Raw genomic sequence first — 20990 nt, forward strand, 5'->3', positions numbered from 1 at the left:
GTAGGTAGAGCTTTCAGTGTGCTGCTGGACCGATAATTGCTGTCCTTGCTTAACGGTTTATTTTATTTACCACTTTGATCTATGGCCATTTCATTAAAGTGCTTAAAACTGAAAATCGCCAAGACTCTGAGCTGGAAACGTGCGAAACGTGCTTCCATTCGCTTTGGACAAGTTTTCAGTTACCTGGGCAGCAGTTGTGGGCGGCCCTTTCCCACGCAACCCATCTCCCAGTCAACATTCTCACGCCTGCCCGTAAACCGTAATTAATGGCACTTCCTTTCAGCTATTATTCTATTTTTATTTTAGTATGCAGCATCTTGTCGACGGCTAAAACACGTTCGCCTTGCAAAAGGATAACAATTAAAATCCAATTAATCACGCATTTTATTCGATTATGCGGAGCATCCCAAAAAGCAAATGGACACGTTCCACAATGTACATTCGTACGTTAAAGGGCGAAGTAACGTGGCCCTGGGAGAGCAACAGCGAGAGGCAGCGCAAGATGCTCAGATAACAAAAGAAGCTGATAGGAGCAACAAAAATGCTGAAATGAACCCTTTGTTAAGGCCTGAGTTATTACTTGTTGCCTGATTGATTGATGTGGATACAAAACAAACTCAAACACAAGCACAAACACACAGCTCGATATTATCGCAAATGCTTGCTGAGCTTAAAATATTAGGCTACCCCAGTATCTTAAATCAATGAGCACGCCAAATGAAATACTTAAAGCTCAGGGTCGGCTAAATTCAAATAAATTTCTATTGTGTATTGTTCCGTGCATATAAACTTAGTCATTTGTGTATAAGCTGAAAGTATGATTAAACTAGTTAGTAATCAGAACAAGCACAGCTAGTTATAATGGCAAATTCCATTATAGTTTTTTTATAGACCTAAATTAAAGTTATCAAAAATCGATATTCTTATCGATAGTAACATTAGCATGTTGTCGGGCTTCTACTTGTATCGATAAGAAAAATTCTTTTAAAGATTTCAAATGATTACTCTCAAGAAAAATAACATATTTAAATTTAAATATAAACCTGTCGTTACCTTTCATCTTTTTGGCTGCAAGTCTACTTTGCTTGCGTTTACTTTGCCGAAAAAATTCTGAGAAAATGCTTTTAATACATTGCAAATATTTATAAAAAATGATTAACCTGTCTGGGCCAACAATTTACCCATTTCTCTGCACCGTTTGTAATTTGTCTGCCATATGTAGTAGACAATATCTACGGTATTTAGGATTTGGTTCAACATTTTATATGACCCTTTGAAGGTATAGAGCTGCCCAGAAGATGCCATTAAGTAGAGTGTTAGCCTGCCTTTAGAGCCAACAAGTGGCACTCGAGGTGCTATTCAACGGATGCTAGCCGAGGCGATGCCAATGGCTGCTAAATTCGCTCTTAATGCATACTTGGATTTCACGAGCGATTTGATTTTACCTGAGGGTCAAAACATGCCACATGCCACATGCCAAATGGCAAATGCCGAAATGCCAAACATCTAATCAAGTAACGCAACAATAAATAAGTAGTCCTTGGGTTATTTGGCAGGTTTTCGTCGGGCTGCTATAAAGCAAATATCAAAAGCTGAAGCAAAAACTGGCAAAGGGAGGGGAAGAGAGGGGAACTGTGACAGCAATTGCTTAACAAACCGGCTGAAATGCTCCGTATAATGCCCCATGACCTTGTATGGTTGATTTGGTATTACGTGTCCATCGACAATTGGACCCAATGATGTTGAAAATTGTTGAAACGATGTTGGTATGTGCAAGATATCCTGGTAGCTGCAAAGAGTAATAGAAAGTATCAGAGAAATGGCGTAAAAAGGTCATATAACTGGTCGAATGAGTCACAGAGTGTGAATAAGTGAGTGCGAGTGTGTGTGTGTGTGGCAGAGTGTCTGAATGCTCTGCCTGACAGCGGCTACTTTTCACTTTGATTTGAAATTTCTAATAAATTTTATGTGTGATTTGTTGCAGGACACGCACAACGTGGCCCCCAACAGCAGCTCCTGTCCGTAGCTTCACACGTGCGCCACATAAAGATACAACCCAATAGATACACATATGGTTTGTAGGGCTATTTTTGTTATTATTAGAAAACAGATGTTGCTTTTTTCTATCACTACCAATTAATTTACTAAGAGAAATATGAATTGAGGGCACAATATCAAAGTAAAAATATATATATATATATATATATATATAAATATTTCTATATGTTTGTATATCAATAAAGCTGATGTGTTAATCAGAAAGAAACCACAACTCCACAGCAATCGCGTTTATATACATTTTTCTAGCCTTTCAGCTATTCCATTACGATTGGACTGCGAGCCAATTTAAGCAGCAGCAACACAATAAACCACCTTCTTACCAACTGAATATCATATCTGAAATGCAATGAGCATATATTTGTATATATATATATCATTATATATATGCACATGCTGCCTCAAAGTGAATTTCATTTTGTGTTGCAGTTACTGTTGGCGTTGCTGCCGGCAGCTGCGGCTAAAACGACCGGTTGATGCAACATTTCGTTGGCAAATGGTTGGACTGGGTCCAATTTCTGTTGTAGTTTGCATAAAAATGCACATGCCAGAGCTCCACTCAGTTCAAGTACTTTGCAATTGGTACAAATTAAGAAAAAATCGAGCAAATATTCGATTGCATGCAGCAAATTTTATCTATCAACTGCAGACATAGTCAGCCATCATAAAAGAGATCGACTAGAGAATAACCTCTACACAAATATTTAAGAAAAACTCAGTTTTGAGGTACTTTGTTATAGCAATAGTTTATCAATGTTTGTAAATACTGTTGACTCTTTCTGTTTGCATATTCTCTCTTTTATGCATTCATTCGCAACAGGGTATGCAATAAACGAGTAAACTTAGTAGTTTGGACAAGGAGTAAGTCAAATTTTGTTTGGAATTTTCGTATGCTCACATTTGCACAATATTATTTGGAGTTGTATTTGCAAATGTTTTTTCTCAATGCAGCAAATGTTGCCAACGAAGAAGATTAAGTAAAGTCCCTAATGAACACGATATGCACTTATGCAAACATAAGTACGTTTTAAGTTGATCTAATTAAGAGAGTGTGCCCTAATGAAAGAACTGTACACAGTAGCATTTTCGTGGAGGGGAGTCATTGATTTAATCAGCTCGTGTGGCAGACTTTAAGCTCGGCTAATGCCGTAAATGCGGTCAGCGCCTTAAGCAATATTATCTTGAAGCGTTTAAGCTGCACTGCAATTGCAACACGACCACCAACCCACCAGCTGAAGAGCATCGCAAACACTTTAGGACTCTATCAACCGCAGAAGGTTATCCGGCCGCTGTTAACGTTGTCGATTGCAGGCCTTGTTCCAGCGCCGTTTGTGTTGTGGTCAACGCCAATTGCCTAGGGGCGTGGCTATCGACACATGACCAAGTTTATCGCCTTTGTTTTTGTATTTCCCACAGTTTGCTCGACAATTTGCGGCTGCCTTCAAATAACGGTGCACCGACTCCTTGAGCTAAACTTCCTTTGCTATTTCTAATGTTGTTACTGTTGTTGTTGTTGTTTTCCTTCGTTTAGAGCTTCAATTGAGTTTCAGCTGCAGAGTGCAAAGTTTTGGAGCGTGTCGTATATGTGATTTATGATTTTCATATAGAAGAGATCTTTCCCTCTTTCCATCTCTATTTTGCTTTGTTACTGGCGGCTCTTATTAGCTACGCTCTGGCGGAAAACTGTCACAAGTTCAACTGCAACTACGATTAACTTGTTAGCTAAAGTTGGCTTAGATATAAGATATACAATGCTGCGCATTTAAATAGATGCACGGATTTTAGCACACATACTTATAAGCATATTATATTTTGTATTGAAATCGGTATCAAAGGAAAAGTCATCGTTGAACTCATATAACACTAATACATGTTTTGTTTGAAATTAAAATATTTAATTTATTTATTAAAAGATTCGCAATTTGAATAGCCTAGCTTTAAATTATAAAATAAATCAATTATATTTATATATTTGTTATACATTTTAAGCGGAAGAAACTTTTATGGATCTTTTTAAAAAATAAAGTTGTATACTTAATGCTTCTATTCTTTATTTTATTATTATTTTCCCATCTCAGCTTTATTTGACTATTTATTAAAGTTATTCGGTTAAATTTCATGACACACAAAGTTCGTACCTATTCAAGTGACTTTCTGTATAAATCTATTGTGCTATATAACTAAATACATGTTGTCACAGTTTTGTTCAGCCAACTCGCACACAATGCACAAATTTGTCTGGCCAACTGAGGCACACACTCTACATACACATGTATGTGAATGTGCGTGTGTGTGTGTGCCTATGTGTGGCATCTACGAAGATTGATGATTGTGCTTGTGTGCTGCATGCAGCTACTTTAACAACTTGTACTCTTTGTTGGTATTGTTGGTATTGTTGAATGCACAAGCGCAAGCCCAACATTTATTTAGATTGAAATCAACCTTGTTTTCAGTTGGAGTGTCTTTGTTGTTATTGTCGTAGTTGCAGTTCATACTTTTTATTTAATGAATTTTTAATATGCTTTGTTTTTTATTGTGTCAATTAAGTGAGCTCGACGAGCACAATGAAAAAATTTGTACGCGCGCTGGAACTATTTTGACAAGCGTATACTTGATATGCATATTTCTTTATTTTTCGTCTGGTATTTATTCGAATTTCTCTGTTCTTTGTTGAGCATTAGTGTGCATTGTAACCATTTTTAAGGCGATTAAAAGCAAACCATTTGTAATTATTTTATGCTTTGTTCAAGTGAGTGAAGAAGGGAAGAAAAAACAAACAAAAAATATTCGCTTCGTTACAATTAAAGTTAAATTGCTTAAGAAACTATAGAGTATTTTCCATAAAACAATCTCTTTTTTTTCAATTTAAAAGTGGCCACTTTAATTTGCATTTACTGCGATATTCGTGAATGTGTTTGGAGTGACGTAAATTGCATAAATTATTCACTTGTAGCAAAATATTACTACGGGGTTAACTGCAAAGCAAACGCAATTGTAAATAAATAATAAATTATTATTAGGCAAATGAAATGCAAAATGCTCACTTCAAGGCAATCTGTAATTTCCATTGTAATGCGCTATAATTAAATCATGTATTTGCCAAGCTGCAAGCCGTATGCAAATAAAGATCACAGGCTGAGCTTTGATGGCAAATAAATTAAACATTGGAAATGAGCAAATCATTTGAATAACTACAAGGAATCCAACACAGAGTCGACTATAATTAAATATTTAATATGTGTAGGTACAAAGCACAAAGGCTACACACGCAAACACACACAAGCAGCACGTATTACGTCTATCTGAGTGATTGTGTGTGCACTGAAAATGCGAATGTGGCCAAAATATTTGCACATCTCGTTGTTGTTACCTGCTTGAAATGAAGTGTGTGTGTATGTGTGTGGGATTGGGTGTGTGGGCGATGGGGCGCACATTTGCACAGTAATTCATACATAATTCATTGCATTCATTTAACACTCGCACATGCACTGCGCCCATTTACTCGCCCATTCACTGCTTTACCTCTTTATATAGTCACACCCAGACGTAAGTATACCCCAAAGCCTTGCTCATTCATTAACACATTTCCTGCCGCGCTTGTTAAGGATCTCTTGACTTTTACTAGCAGAACACCTCCTTGTCATGAGTTGTCATTAAACATACAGACAAATTAAACACGAAATGTATATATATTTAAATATTCTGCCAAACATTATGTAATTTAAATATTTCTCTAATAAAACAACAAACTTATTGCCAAAATAAAATAGTATTTAAAATTTATCCTCTTTCTCTCTGTATATCTTTTGCCTTCTCTCTTTACGTTACACTTTATTTATCTCTTTTACTACATAAATATTATATCGTTAAATTTGAATTTCTATTTTTTTCCAAAAAAAAGGCATATGTCGTTTTTAAACTCAGTTAAGGATTTGTCCTCTTTCCCTCTCTTAATGATTCTTCCTTCCCTGTACTTATCTTTTTTGCCGAAAACCTTTTTCTATTGAATACTTTATTGATCTCTTTTACTATAAACAACTAATCTCTTTTCAATTTTTAATTTTAAACTTGTTTAAAGAGTATTTGGTCTTCGGTTAATTATGCTCGAAATACTTTATCTTTGAAAGTTTACTTGGCTTGGGGTAAGGGTAGAATCACCCAACAGCTTGCCAACTTACTGTGTCAATTTGTAGCAGGCAAAAGAAAGCAAGTAGAAAACACACACACACACACACACACACAGAGAACACTCAAACACAAACAAAACAAAATAGCGACTGTTGCACTGCAATGTTTGTCTGGCGACAACGTTGGGGCGTGTGTGTGTGCGCGTGTGAGTGCGTGTGTGGTTGAGAGTGGGCGTGTGCATGTGCTTGGCATAATTAACATAATTACTATTATTGTCCCGTTGTTGATTTTGTTTTACATACATTATTTTACTTCATGTGCTTTTATTTCGCTTTCTATGCAAATTGTTTTTTAGTTTTTCCGTTTTCTTTTGCCCCTCTTTTCGCACATTATAATTATGTGTGTGTGTGTGTGTGTGTGCACAGGATATGTGGAATATGTGTATTTGTTTTTCCGGCTCCGCTAATGTGCAATTAAAATTGCAATGGACCGTTCCACATTATAATAATTGTTTATTTAAATATTTAACACTGAGATTGAACACGCAAATTCAATGAATTTTTTTTTTTAACAACTGCTCAAATATAATAAAATTAACTATAAAAGTAAACAGATTTACCAATTAAATATTAAATTCAAAATCATGTGTAATTTATGCACGTTTTTTCTTACAAATTATGCTCTGAATATCTATGAATATTATATTATAAGTAAAATAATTATATTGGGGAACTAAATTTGAACTAGTCAAAGGAAATAAGTAGTTTATTTCAGGATACAACGAAAATTGTTATATTATTTAATGAAATATAGGCATAAGCAATAAATATTATTAAAGAAAAACGATTGGGCCAATATTATCTAAAAAAAAAAAATTAATAATAAATATGTAGCTTCTTCAATAAAATCATTTAGCATATTTCCATATCCATAAACTAATTTCCATAAGTCCACTCAAACTCAAAGTTGAAAAAGCCCCAAGCTAAGCAAAAAAATATGCAAATAAAGCGCATAATTTATTGAGCCTGACAGTTAATGGCCAGCTAAGTGGATGACCCCAACCTCGGCAGCAGCTGAAGAAGCGATCCAAAAACGTGATTAATTGAAAAGCAATTAACTGCGACCGCCCGCACCACAAAATAGACGTGCCGCTTATTAGACGCGTGTTTTAGGAGCCGCCGGACACAATGAATACAAGGGATTACAACTAATCGGAATGCGAAACAAGGCGGCCCACGCTCAAGGCTTAAGCCCACGCATGATTTGCTATGGTCAGCTATTGTCAGGGGCGTGGAGGGAGTGCGAGCGGGTGGTCCACAGGCCGGGCTGTCTACGGCTCATTGAGAAAGCGGCGCGACAAGCTCGTAAATTTATCGTATCATTAGGCAGCGCACAAAAGCCAAGCGCCAATTGAATCAAAGCAAAACAGGACACACGGCTATCCTGGCTGCTTTTGGAAGATGCCAGCGTAAATTAAATTAACGCATTCAGCAGGCCACGGCCAAAGAGGATAATGGACAGAAACCGTAAAGGGCATTAGCACGCATTGTGGTGCGATTCAAATGGACACAGTGCTGCAGACAGGCAGCCACTCGCACCACTTAATAATTCAATAAATTGATTGACTCACCGACGCTGGCGCAGGCAATCGAGCAGAGCATCATCCTCTTCGTGGTCACCCAGCGGGCAGTCGAGAGCGTTGGCTATTTGCATGGTCAATTGCAGCGATTGATTGCTGGCTGCCCAGTCGGACATGGCCGAGCCGGACATGAGTATGGCGCGATGAAATAGACCTGCAAGCCATCAATTAAATGCAATTATTATCAGTGTAGAGCAGGCGAATGAGTGCATGGCACTTACCTGATGCCACCGGTGAGACCATTAGATAATTGACGCAGGCGGCGCCCGTGCTGTGGCCCATGAGTGTGACCCGAGTATTGTCGCCGCCAAAGGAGACAATGTTCTCCTTGATCCAGTGCAGTGCCGCTATCTGATCGAGCAGCGCATAGTTGGCTATATTATGAGCATCAATGCCCGGACGCATAAACCCTACGGCATATCGTGATGAGCAATTAGCAGACTGTCCATTAAGCCCGGCCAGACGCCATTAAACTTACCCAGCACGCCCAGGCGATAGTTGACAGTGACCACAATCACCTCGCCATAGCTGGCCAGCACTGACCCATCGTAGGCATTGCCGCTGTTCCACTCAAAGGACTCGCCATGCAAATAAACAAGCACCGCATGCAGCTTGGGCGTTGCCAGCGGCTCTAGGGGGTCCGAAATGGATACGTTTCAGTTTTAGTTTCAGACCAACTGAGTGCATCATTAACTTACCCTCGTGCGGAACATATAGATTTAAGTACAAGCAATCCTCACTCTCGGTTTTCAAATAGGGCATTAGACGCATCAAGTGCTTGTAACGACCACGTGACATATTCACGCTACTGGGTCCTGACACATCCGGTAGTTTTTGTGGACAAACCGGCGGCAAATGACGCGCTATTTTCAGACCCTGCCACGGCAGCGGTGCGCCTGCAAAACAACAGAAAAGGCAACACCATTAGATAAGCTAAAACAAACTTTCATAAAGTACTCGACTCGACCAGCAGCTGGCAGCTTGCAGTATCCAAGCACAGTGGTTCGACAAGTGATAAAAATTGGTTATATTTAAAATATTATTATTTGAGAGTGCAAGAGCAAGACGAAATCTTACATACTTATAAATAAAACAGAATGTTAATAAATATATTATTTGTATTTAATTGAAAACAACAACATATTATGCGCTTGTTGCCTTAAATTATTAATATATTCACTTTAAGAAACCGGCAAAATTCTTATTGATTATTCAGCCTTGAAATCTTTTTTTCATGGCCGATGCAATTTACCCAATTTATGATCTAATAAAGTTCTTCAATGTGTTCATAAATGTTGATTGGCTTATAATAAATTAAACCAGAAATTTTAATAAAAATGCGATATATTTTGGCTTTCACAAACTCACCAAATTTAAAATCTTAATTAATTTACCTGATTTACAAATTTTTTAATTTCTGTATCATCTTTATTTCTGTGTCATCTCACTTTGCCACTGTGCAAGCTATAACCAATGATTCCATGTTTGGCTTTCTTTTTGTGCTTCTCTCATTTTTTGCCACTTCCACACGCTGGGTTGCCGCGGAAAAACAAGGATTCGATTGGTTTGCGTGGCATTTGGGGAGCACAAAGTCAATTTTGTATTTATGTGACACGGTCAACGGTCAATTCGAGGTGCCGTAAACAAGTAGACAGCCACATTCAAGCTCACAATTACACTCACACTCACATTCCGAACCGGACACTACGTGCATGTGAATGCAACAGCAGCAGCAGCAGCAACATTCAAAGGACACTCAGGGGACACTGTGGCCCAGTTGACTGCGGTTGGGTTTTGGTATTTGGATGGGTCTTCTGTGGGGCAATTGTAACCACGATTTGGTCAACTTAGTTTCGATTCCGTTGCGATGTTGAGTCATCGAGCATGCTGCCACAGCATGCCCTATGACACACTTCATGCGGCATCGACAGACACCCATTGGATTGCTTTACCAAATTGCATCAGTTTGGCTTGCAGAGCGGTTATTCGGGGACAATATTTGCCACAGATTCAAATGTTTCCACTATGCAAATTTTGATAATATGTTCAAGTGCACAATTGTTGCAAGGAAGAAATTTCAATGAAGTTTTTTGTAAAGAATTAATATGGAATTATGTGAGCACGAAATAGCATAGCAGCAGAATTTAATTAACAAGCCACCATTCTTCTATAATTGGGTATTGTTGTATTCATAAAAGTGAAAATAGAATTTTTGATTTTTATGTTTCTAAGTGAATTTTAAATAAAAGTGTGGTAGGGCTTATGTATGTATCATATTGAATTTATTGTTTGTGCAATAAGATAAAGACTTATTTTAAATATAAAGAAAGTAAAGAAATTTTGAGCGAGTGCTCATATAAAAGTTAATCCAGCTTCAGATATGAGATATTGTGTTAAATATAATATAATTTAATCATTAGATAAAAGCGAGAATTCATTTTGGGCCACTCTGAACAAGTTTTCATGATGATATTAAACTAATAATATTTATTTGTTATTTTGTTTGTATGAAATGAAATTGATATAGGTAGAAAGATTATAAGAACAATAAAAGGATTCTTTAATAAGGATTATAAATGTTGCTATCTTTACTGAAAGCTTATCCTAAGAGAGTACTCAATTTCAGAAAATAAACAACTTCCATTTACTCCTAGACAATTTTGTACATCTCTTAACGCTTCTGGCCTGCGCCCACCCAAAGAAATATGCAGCATTTACACATTGACATATTCGTGTCAAAATAAATTTCATTTCGCATGACGAATGGCACGCGTTATGGCGCCCATAAAACAAAGAGAGGGCAAAATCTCTGCGCACATGGTCACATCTTTGTGTATGACACACAGTAAACAGTAAACGAGAGTGTGTGTGCTGCTGTGTGTGTGTGTGTGTGTGTGTGTGAGCTGGCGTTATTTGCATTTTGTTATTAATAAATTTCGCAACCAGGAAAAAGTACGCGCTGCTAGTACATAAATAAAGGCAACAGCCCTGCGACCCATAATATGACTAGAAAGAGAGGCAAGATAAATACTAGAATACAAGCGCAAAACAATTTTCGACGTGTTTTCGACAAACTTTTTGTATTTGCCGCGCAAACTGAAACTCGAAAGTGTGTTGTGTGTGTGCTTGGGTGCGTTGCCACATTACGCATACGCAAACGAATCTTGTATTTGCATTGGCTTTGTATTTGTCTGGCAAAACTCAACGGCGGATTGTTGCAACAACGCGCCGCCATGTTTGCAGCAACAACTTCCGCTGACAAATATGGCGTCAGCGCCTGTCCGCAGTCTTCCGTTATTGTTGCACTTGCCGCTTGGATTGAGTACGCGCCACTCAAGTGCTCAATAAACGTAGCGTGGTGGCAAACACTCACACACACACACACACACACGCACACACACAAAAGTGCTGACACAAATAGGATTCGTGACAAGCGCTTTTGTCACGGCCTGCGGCTTTGACTGTCTGGCAACCAATGTTGCGGTAGCCAAGCCAAGAGCGCATGCCACATAATTTATTGTCCTTAGCGCTGGCCATGTCCTGTCTCGGCTACATTGTGTGCACAATGTTCTATCGCAAGCTTATTGCAGTTGCTAGCTTACAGCCGTTGCTTCTTGGCGGCTTTTGCATTTATGTCCTTTCGCTTGCGGCTTGCAAGTCTTGATAGACCATTCAATAGCCAGTCATGGCTTGGTCAAATTCTCAGCATTTACAATTTTCAATTTGGCATTCAGCTAGCGCATAATTGGCAAATATTTACAATTTGTGTGCGCATAATTAACATTTTCCCACGCTGTGCAAACCCAATTAAAAAACAAACAAAAATATGATACGGACAACTTGCCAAATATTTCCAACACATTTGAGTGGCAAATAAATACAGAAATACTCTAGACAGCAAACAATGCCGTGCCATAATAACTTCCTGCTGGTCCCCCAAAGAGCCTTCAAGCCTTGCAACAACAACATCAACATCAAAATTGTTCGAGTGTGGCATACTTTCGGGCTGGGCGTGTCAAGTTTTGGGAAAACCTTTGTCCAGGTGCGGCCCAAAGATAATTGCTTAAATTGCAGGCTAAATTCAAAATTGCCGTGAAGCATGTTTTGGACATGGTCAGAATTTGTAGCTGGCATGTGTTTCGTAATTTTGGTTTTGATTTTCGTTTGCTGCCGGTGCGGCCAGTGCTGTTAAGTGCCAACATGCATACATATTTGTGGTCAGCGACAGTGTTGGCAACTAAAAATGTGGCGTATCATTCAAAAATTGCAAAAGCTTACGACATTTTATTGCTAACCAAGCTAATATTAAATAGCTAGTGAAATGAAAGTTCTTAAATTTTTGGCGGTTTTAACGATGCAAGTGTTAAAGTTAATTATTTTACTAAATATTTCATTTAATTCTAACAGTCATTTTAACTTTATAAGCAACCCAGCAAACCAGGCAAACCCGGGTCCACATGATGAATGTATAAATGGAAGATTGAAATAGTAAATAGCTTAATCATCTATTACCTAAATGACAACTAATCTTATTAGTACTTTGTATACCATACTTGACTTATTATTGTTAACCAAGCTAATATTAAATAATATAGATACGGTATTCAGGTTTGGGGCATTGCATCTCGGACAAATCGAAGACGGATTCAGACACTCCAAAACTTGGCCTTGCGCCGAATTACGGGGGCCGACTGGTACGTCAGAAACTCTACCTTGCACAGAGACCTCAAAATGGAGACCATAGACAGCCAAGTCGGAGCATTCGCCAACCGGTAGCAAGAGACCTTGATGGGAGGTGTGTACCCAGGAGGCTCAAGAGAAGATCGTTCAAGGACCTCCTCCAACCACGACATAGGAGACGCCCCAACCACGCTTGGCGTAATATCACCTAAGCCAACTGTGTTGTAATAAAAATGAATGCTATTTTTGATTCAAAACAAAAAACAAACAAAATAAAAAAAAATAATTAAATAATATAATATAATATAATATTAAACCAAGCAAACCCGGGACCACTTGATGAAAGTATAAGTGGAATATTGAAGAATTTCGGAACTCAAAGTAAATCTTAATTCTTAAAAAATAAAGCTTATTAGCACATATGTTACCATAATTGACATGGATTAGAAAACCCTTTGTCTATTTTTAGCTATAAAACCGCTGATCTGTCATCACTATGGCTACGCTTTTACTTACCCGGCGGCATAAAGCGTCGACTGCCAATGGGCGCCTCCGCATACGGCAGCCCCAGATACTGATCCACCTCGCGCAGGCCGCTGGTCACCAGGAAGCGACGTGTGATGCCCATCAGACGACCCTGTTTGATTTGCAACTCTTTCGTGTACTGCAGCTTGTCAGGCACCACATGACGGCGTTCCGGATGATGAGTGCTCGTACCGCTTCCACTGCTGTTATCGTTGTCAGTCGTCAAGGTTGTTGTTGTTGCTAATGTTGTCGTTGTCAGACCAGACTCTGACTCTTCGCTGGCAAATAGCTGTGCCATGCGCTCCTTAAAGCTGAGCTCCAAATTGTACGCCTTGGCCTGCTTGAATGTTGCCTGAACGATTGATTTGGCCGTCAATGTGGTGACATCCGGTTGAGCTGGAGGCCATGTTGTTGTTGATGTTGTTGTTGTTGTTGTTGTTGTTGTTATGTCCCCAATAACTGGCGATGGCTCAGCTGGTGTTTGCATTGCGGCCACACGGAATTTGGTTGCATTTTCCAGCTCATTTCCGTTGTGCTTGCTGCCACTGCGGAAGTTTGGCGGTGGTTCAATTGATTTTTGCTTTGGTGGTGCAGCAGCGGCTGCGGCTACAGCTGGCATGCCCCAAGTGGCCAGCCCGTGGCAACAATTATCGCTTAATTGCTTCTGACTGCCGCCAACTGTCAACAGAAATAGCCAAAAAGCGCCCAAACGAAACTTCATGGCGCCTGCTTTGCCCCTGGGTGCCACTCGTTGCTGCTGCTTCTTCTTTTTATTTTCAATTTTCAATTTCAATTTTAATTTTAATTTTAGCCGAGCGCAAGTTTTCACATTACGTTTGTCTTTCGTATTTGTCTTTTGTCGTAGCGTTTTCTTTGTTGTTAATTGAGTTTTATGCTCTGCCAAAATCGCCACATTTTCCTCTATTTAATTTACATGGATTTTCCAGCTGCCTCGAATAGTTCTCTCACTCTATTTACTTAAAAATTTTAGCATGTCCGGTCCAGCTCTCTCCGTGCAGTGTTTACTGTACTTTTGCTCTGGCATCTCAGCTGCAAGAAAACTTTCATTCAGTTTTCTTTGTGCAAAGTGCGAGAAAAAAGCAACCAAATAAAAGAAAAGAGAGAAAGAGAAAGCTGGGTAAAACTCGAAGCAGTAAACAATTTGTTGTTGCTTTAATTTTGAGCAGCTGCGTTTTTATGGTATTTTTCTTTTGTGATTTCCTACATTGCAAATATTTACGTTTTGTCGCTTTTGCAGGCAACACTTTTGTTTGTTAAAGGCATCTGAGATTGAGCACGATTTGGAGACACTCTGAGATTTGCATTTAAATATTTACGTTGAGATTGCGGTATTTAAATTTAAATGTCCAACATTTAGTATAACACACAGACATCTGTATGTATTTTTTGCAATATTATTAACATGACACACATATGTGTAAATAACGTGCGAAATGATATCCTAAATGTTTATTAAATGGAATTTAATATTGATGCACTTTTTGCTACTTTTTTACAAATTTAATTTTAATATAACTTATTTATTTGTTTGACAATTCCTTTTTTTCATTTGTATAATATTAAAATTAAAACATCGCTAGCTTTATTAATTATTATTTTTAGCCATTGGTTGCCAACAATAACATTTTTTGTTAATATTTTTCCTTTGTTTTTATAGATATTCGCTTATACAATTCAAACAATCACAATTTGATTTCCCCGACATTTGATGTAGCCATCAGTCAGTGTTGTTTTTCCACTTCATATTGACAAGGTTTTTCTTCAAAGTGCTGTTCATTTTTCCAATTTGAGAATTTATGTTTCAATTTCTACTAACAAGAGCCAATTATGTTGCAAGACTCTTATGTCTTGTGGCAGCTCACTTAATAATTGCCTAGAAGCAGACACTTTAAGGATTATCAAATCAATTGCGTTTAATGATATTCTTTGTAGTCTTTCAACTCTGAGCAGTTCCATTGAATGATATAAGAGCTGCCATTAAAACGAATTTGTATACAAATAGAAAGAAATGAATGTATGCATAAAATACGTAGAACAAACGTCCATCATTCAATTTTCGACAGATGCCAAATGAAATTTGAATGCTATACGAAACTTTAGTGTCAGATTCACATTTTGCTGTTGAATAAACAAATACCAAAAATAGCAAAATTCCCATGACGATTAATCATAAAAATTCCAATAAAAATTCAATTAGCTTCTTATGGGTGCTCTGTGTATGTGTGTATGACTGTGTGTATGTGTATGTGTGTCTCTGCTATGTGCGTTGACACTAATGCCATATATAAATAAGCCAAACCAATGCAAATATCTAAAAAAAATAAAATGAGAGCGCCAAAAAACGACTTTTAAATGTTCTTTTACGAGCAACAGAGCTTAACACATACATAGTTACGTGCGCCTAACATGTGTGGGACAGCTCGGAATGTGTGTGCGAGTGTATGTGTGTGTGTGTGTGTGTGTGTGTGCGTAAGAGTGTTTGACTATATATCAAAATAAACACAACGCTCTAACGCTCTAAAAGCATTTTCTTTTTTCACAAAAACCCATTGAATGAAACAAAATAAAGTCTAGAGCAATATGAAAAGGGGCAAAGAAACAGCTGACAAAAAAGAGACAACAACTATTTAACTATTTATTAAATGAATGCATTTAAATTTAAATTAAAGCAGCTACATATATTCGAATTTCAGCTAAGAAATCGCCTTTTTATTGAACATCAACATTTCCGGCTGCACTTTTTTTGAAAATAACAAATATGTACCAAAAAAATTAAAGAAAATATGTAAGTGTATTTTTGTACTTTTATTATTTATTTACAACATTCCTCGTTATTTTTATCGATGAAGCGCACAAATGTCAAGGTACATTAGCTGCAAACATTAATTTGAACTTTTTTCTAAAAAGTTTTCCCTTTGGTGCTGAAGTTTTTCCAGCACTTAAGCAGCCGCGTAAATAGTTTTCTTATGAAAAAGACCCATAAATTTTATTCTACGTAGAGGCTAATTGAGTCAGTATTGGCTGATGTTTGCTTTTGTTGTGTTTTTTTTTTGTTTTTCTTTTCGGCGTATTTTTAGAGTGGTTCATTGAGCAGCAGCTATGAAATGGAAAATCATCGCTATTTCTGTGCCAGCGGCAGATATCGTGATATCAGCTGTTGGGCACAGAGTGTGTACGGATTTGATGACTTAATTCACTTTCACTTAGTGAAAACGCAAATGCATTTCGTTGAAAACAACACAAATGGGTAATAAATAGACGAACTAAACACAAAATTTAAATAAAATGCACAGAATTAAAAATAAACTGCAAAAGTGTAAAAATAAAAACCTAAAATTGTAATTCGACAAAAAAACATCCACGGAATTTCTTTCGCTCACTCAAAAGGAAATGACAAAATAAAAATAACAAACGCAGAAAACCAAAAAAAAAATAGAGTAAAGAGAAAAGGAAAACTGAAAATGCAGTCACGAGCTAAACTGGCAGAAAATGTCAGGCACTGGCAGCTGGTAAAAGGCGAAGACAAAAGAACTCTGCGTATTGCATTTGGAATTAAAGTTAAGTTAAGTGATTTGATTTGGATTACTTTGTCGCCAATGCCGAAGCTGATGCTGATGCTGATGCCGATGCTGTTTTCGGTGCAGGCGCAATACTTCACACGGTCCGCAGCAGCCAATAAAGTATTTGGAAAATGCTTTCAACTTTGTTGAATGGAAGTTCTATTTAAAGAAAGTTTCCTTATAACTGAGCATATTTTAAATAAAATAGTTCCCGATTTGGGGAGCTGTAGATGGGGATCTTGAGATAATTAGATCATTTTCTAAAGATCGCTCTTCAATAAATGTTAGAAAAGGTATTAATTATGCATATTTACATATATATTATTATACGCAATTTCATACGCATAGGGAGGAAATGTTCGCAACATTGAATACTGTTGTTATACTCAAAAATATCCGCCTTAAATTCCCGTGATGCAAGCCAAATATCATGTTTAATTATTCGTTGAACTTTAAAATTCATTGGTCAACGAACATTTTTTTCCCCAAAAATGTTTGCCCTTTTGACAGCTTAATCTATATAAAATACAAATCAACTAAAAACTCTTTAAAATAATTGGTAAAAAATGTTTAAGCACATGAAATTTGAGGAAAAATACTAGTGAATTTTTTGAATAAACATGTTGACCAACTGTTATCAAAAATGAAAAGCGAGGCAAATGCGTTTCTGATTGCCGCAATATGTTGCACTCACAGACACGAGTATAAACGACACACAGTTGCATTTATGAATAAATGAATAAAAAAAAAACAATTTAACGATAAAAAAAAATTGTAGAAAATATAAAGCCAGCGATAACGACTGCCGAAATCATGTTGACACACTCCACACTCATTACCTTCAAAAATAAAAATAAAAAACTTACTGAGAATATATATTGAAAAAATACTGGAAAAAAAGAAAACAAAAGTTGATATGCAGCGCATTTTATATGCATTCTGTCGGAATGTCATAAATCATATGCTGCTCATAAAAGGAGCGTCAGACGGAGAAATTTCAACCGCATTTGTAATGCAAATGATGACGCAGGGGCGCCTAGAGCACACGCAGGGGATGAGATGGGCTAAAAATTTTGCATAATTAGCATAGAGACGACAGCGCATCGAAAGCTGTCACATTTGACACGCGGACCAGCGGGACGGGGCGAGGGAGAAAAATAGAAAATGTGAAACCCAAAACACAACACACTAATAACAAACAAATTATTTTGCAACTAATTTTAGGTGGCCCGCTATAGGACTGGGTCGCGAACTGCGGGCCGCGGCAGCGGCACAGAAATTAGAAATTCAAAATAAGAACGCAACGAAACGAAGCGAATCTGTGCGAAATAAGTTCAACAAACCCCAAAAAAGATGCGCCACAAAAATTATTTCGAATTATGCGATTTATTTTCGTTGCAACAAGCTGCAGGCCGCAGCCCCCAAAAGGGGGGCGCATTCGAAAAAAAGTGGGCGTTCGGGTAAGTAACAAATGCATAAATCTGGCCCATTATCATGTAAATTAAGTGAAGCATACTATATATACAATATTTTTAAATGCCCCGGCTCGACTCGGACAACTATTTTAATGCCAAATTGTTTACACCATTGCATTGTGCATATATATGTGTGTGTGTGCGTGTGTGTGTGTGTGTGTGTGTGTTGGCAAGAGTATATTTGCAAAAATTAAAGAGGGATTTGAGAGCAGATTTGACTGAATGTGTAATGCACATGATTAAAATTGACAGAGAAAAGACCCAAACGATATCTTTTACAAGACTTGTTGAAAACTAAAAATCTCTAACTGATAGCTTTTAGAAATAATATCCTTTGAAGATGCTTTTCTATATTAAAGATTTAAGTAAAAGCAGGACGAGATTTTTATAAACTGATTTATCGTTTGCAACTTTGCAACTTTTGTATCCATCAGCAGACGACTTTTTATTAGTATTATGAGAGGACAGACGTTTTATTATTTTTTTCTAGATATTTCTTTGAATTTCATTTGACAGTTCTGAATTTTCATTAAAAATCAATATAAACAAGTTTATTAAATTTGCAAAATGCATGATTTTTGAAAATTGAAATTGCTTTAGACAAAATGAATTTGAAAAGAAGAAAAAAAACAAGAATGCGTTTGAGTTCATTTTCTCTACAAAACAGAAAGAATTGGAATCCAAAGAAAAAAAAACTGACTTTGGCCTGGGTTGGAATTTTATGGAAAGCTTTTGTGCTAGTTCTACGCAGTCTTAAGCAAACACCTAACAAACTTCGAGATGTTTGTTGAAAATCATTCCGTGCCTTGCGAATTCACTTAAAAGAGATTTTGACTTAATGTTGTTTATTTGTTTTTTTCCATTGTTTTTTTGAGAACACATTCTATGTGCGCCTTGGTTTTTCTAGCGCTTGACGTCAGTTTATCGCTGCATTTTTCACAGCTGATGTTTATTCATATGCTCTATAAGTATCTATAAGTATCTGTGTGTGCCGGACAATATTTATCTGAAACACAATATCATAAAAGTTAAGTGAAAACATTCACTTGATTTACGTCAAAGTAAAAAAGGGCAAACAGCAAAATATTTTAACAGATTTACACAACATTTTCCGAAAATGAATTTTTACTATTTTCCTCCACCAACCCCCCCCCCCCCCCCCCCCCTGCCAACAATTTTTAATGCAGCTCCCGCGAAATTGTGCATTAATTAATGCAAATTGCAATAAAAGTGCTGCAGGCTTCGGTAGGCAATATTGCGCTATGCGGATTGTAAATATTTGCAATGCTCACAGATTTTTCACATTTTACAATTTTAATTTTTGCAATAATTATACGCATTATCAATTTCTGGCAATTTGCATTTACCAATTTGCGGAATGGATTTTTCGCTTGATTTGCTTATTAAGATTTCGGGGCACTTTGATCTGAACGTTGAATCTTTTCGCCAACGCTTTGATCGCTCAGCTCTTGGCAAACGATAAAATATTTATTATCTCCTCTTCTTTTTCTATTTTTTTTTCTTTTTTGTTGTCACACAAATAAATAAATACAGTATTTTTAGGTTCACAAATCGATTGCATAAATAAACTTCCGCTTTTGCCGTTCCATAAATGATATAGGCTATTTCACAAAAGCGATTTTACTTTTTTATATTTCCTTTTTGGTTGTTTTATTTTTGTGTTTTAAGGGGTCTGACCCTTCGTTTTGCACTTGGCGCGCGCGCGAGTTGCCGTTTGTTTTTGTCCCCCTTTTTCAAGATGTCGTTTATTTATAGACCGTGCAAAAGATGTATCTTGTAGATACTTGGCGTGGCGTAAGTATTTCCCAACACGCTCAACAAAAACAACAGCACAGCTGCAACACAAGCGGCACGATCGACGTTCAAGCGACAACTGTTTTGTATATACATCTTTTACAGCCAGCTTCGCATGTGTCGTGCCTGCGAGATCGTTCTCTTTGGGGGCGCTCTTAGTATCTCTCGTTTATGGTGGAGATAGATGTGCCTAAAGATATATTTACGATTGCAGTTCCTTAGACAAGCTCAACTAAAGAGCATAAGTTCTAGAAATTATTTTTAAGCATTTTTATTAATGATCATTATCTGTTTATTTATTTATATTTCCTTTATAGTTCTCTTATATGCCACATATTGTTGGTAGCATTTAGTTACTTCGCTGTTTATTAGCCTAAATATTTTGCGACTATGCATACACTTACCGAATATTGGTTATTTCCGTTTATTGAGTTCACCAAACATAAAATGCAAACAAATCGTCGACTCCATTATTGTAGTCGCTTCCTCCATGTTGAAGCCGCCGTCTCTTCCCTGTTAAAGCCGCCACAACAGCCACCTACTTGCTGAAGCCTTACTTAAATTTATGAGAATCGAGTAGTAGAGCATATGTTAAAAATACTTTTTTTTTTTATTCGCAGCGAAGCTAGTCTTACTGCTTGCTGCATACATACAAACATTACACAAACAACATACAGACATGCACACATACATGCATACATATATACGCAGCTGCATATATACAGACATATATGCAAACATACGTTCATACATAAATACATACACACATAGATACATGCATACATACATGTTTACAAACATACATGCATATATGCATACACGCATGCATACATACATACACGCATGCATACATACATACATACATCCATACATACGTACATACATACATTCATACATTCAGACATATATACATACATACATACATACATACATGCATACATACATACATACATACATACAAAGATACATACATAGATACATACTTACACACATCCATACACACACCCACACACATATACATACATAAAAGCATACATATATAATAAAGTTTAACCCTACTGTTTTCCTCCAATTTTCCACAGTTGCGTG

General features: G+C 37.1%; 1 protein-coding gene across 3 annotated transcripts in view; it reads right to left on the reverse strand.

The window, feature by feature from the left end:
* Nlg1 (Neuroligin 1) overlaps window positions 1-19962 on the reverse strand; it is a 43134-nt gene extending 23172 nt beyond the window's left edge. The window contains exons 1-7 of one of the 3 annotated variants that reach the window (XM_064694680.1): window positions 19454-19962; window positions 13022-14106; window positions 8524-8721; window positions 8304-8456; window positions 8047-8199; window positions 7817-7979; window positions 1658-1789 (exon numbers count right to left, since the gene is read on the reverse strand). In XM_064694680.1, coding sequence (XP_064550750.1) covers window positions 1658-1789; window positions 7817-7979; window positions 8047-8199; window positions 8304-8456; window positions 8524-8721; window positions 13022-13751 — 1529 coding nt within the window. In that variant the 5' untranslated portion in view covers window positions 13752-14106; window positions 19454-19962. Of the gene's footprint in view, window positions 1-1657; window positions 1790-7816; window positions 7980-8046; window positions 8236-8303; window positions 8457-8523; window positions 8722-13021; window positions 14107-19453 lie in introns of all 3 variants that reach the window. The other 2 variants (XM_064694672.1, XM_064694688.1) reach the window with 2 other exon arrangements.
* Window positions 19963-20990: the final 1028 nt, after the last annotated feature.

The sequence above is a fragment of the Drosophila montana genome, unplaced genomic scaffold (genome assembly GCF_035044405.1).
Source record: "Drosophila montana isolate Dmon_TW-CO22-7 unplaced genomic scaffold, ASM3504440v1 contig_1505_1, whole genome shotgun sequence".
Taxonomy (NCBI): Eukaryota; Metazoa; Arthropoda; class Insecta; order Diptera; family Drosophilidae; genus Drosophila; species Drosophila montana.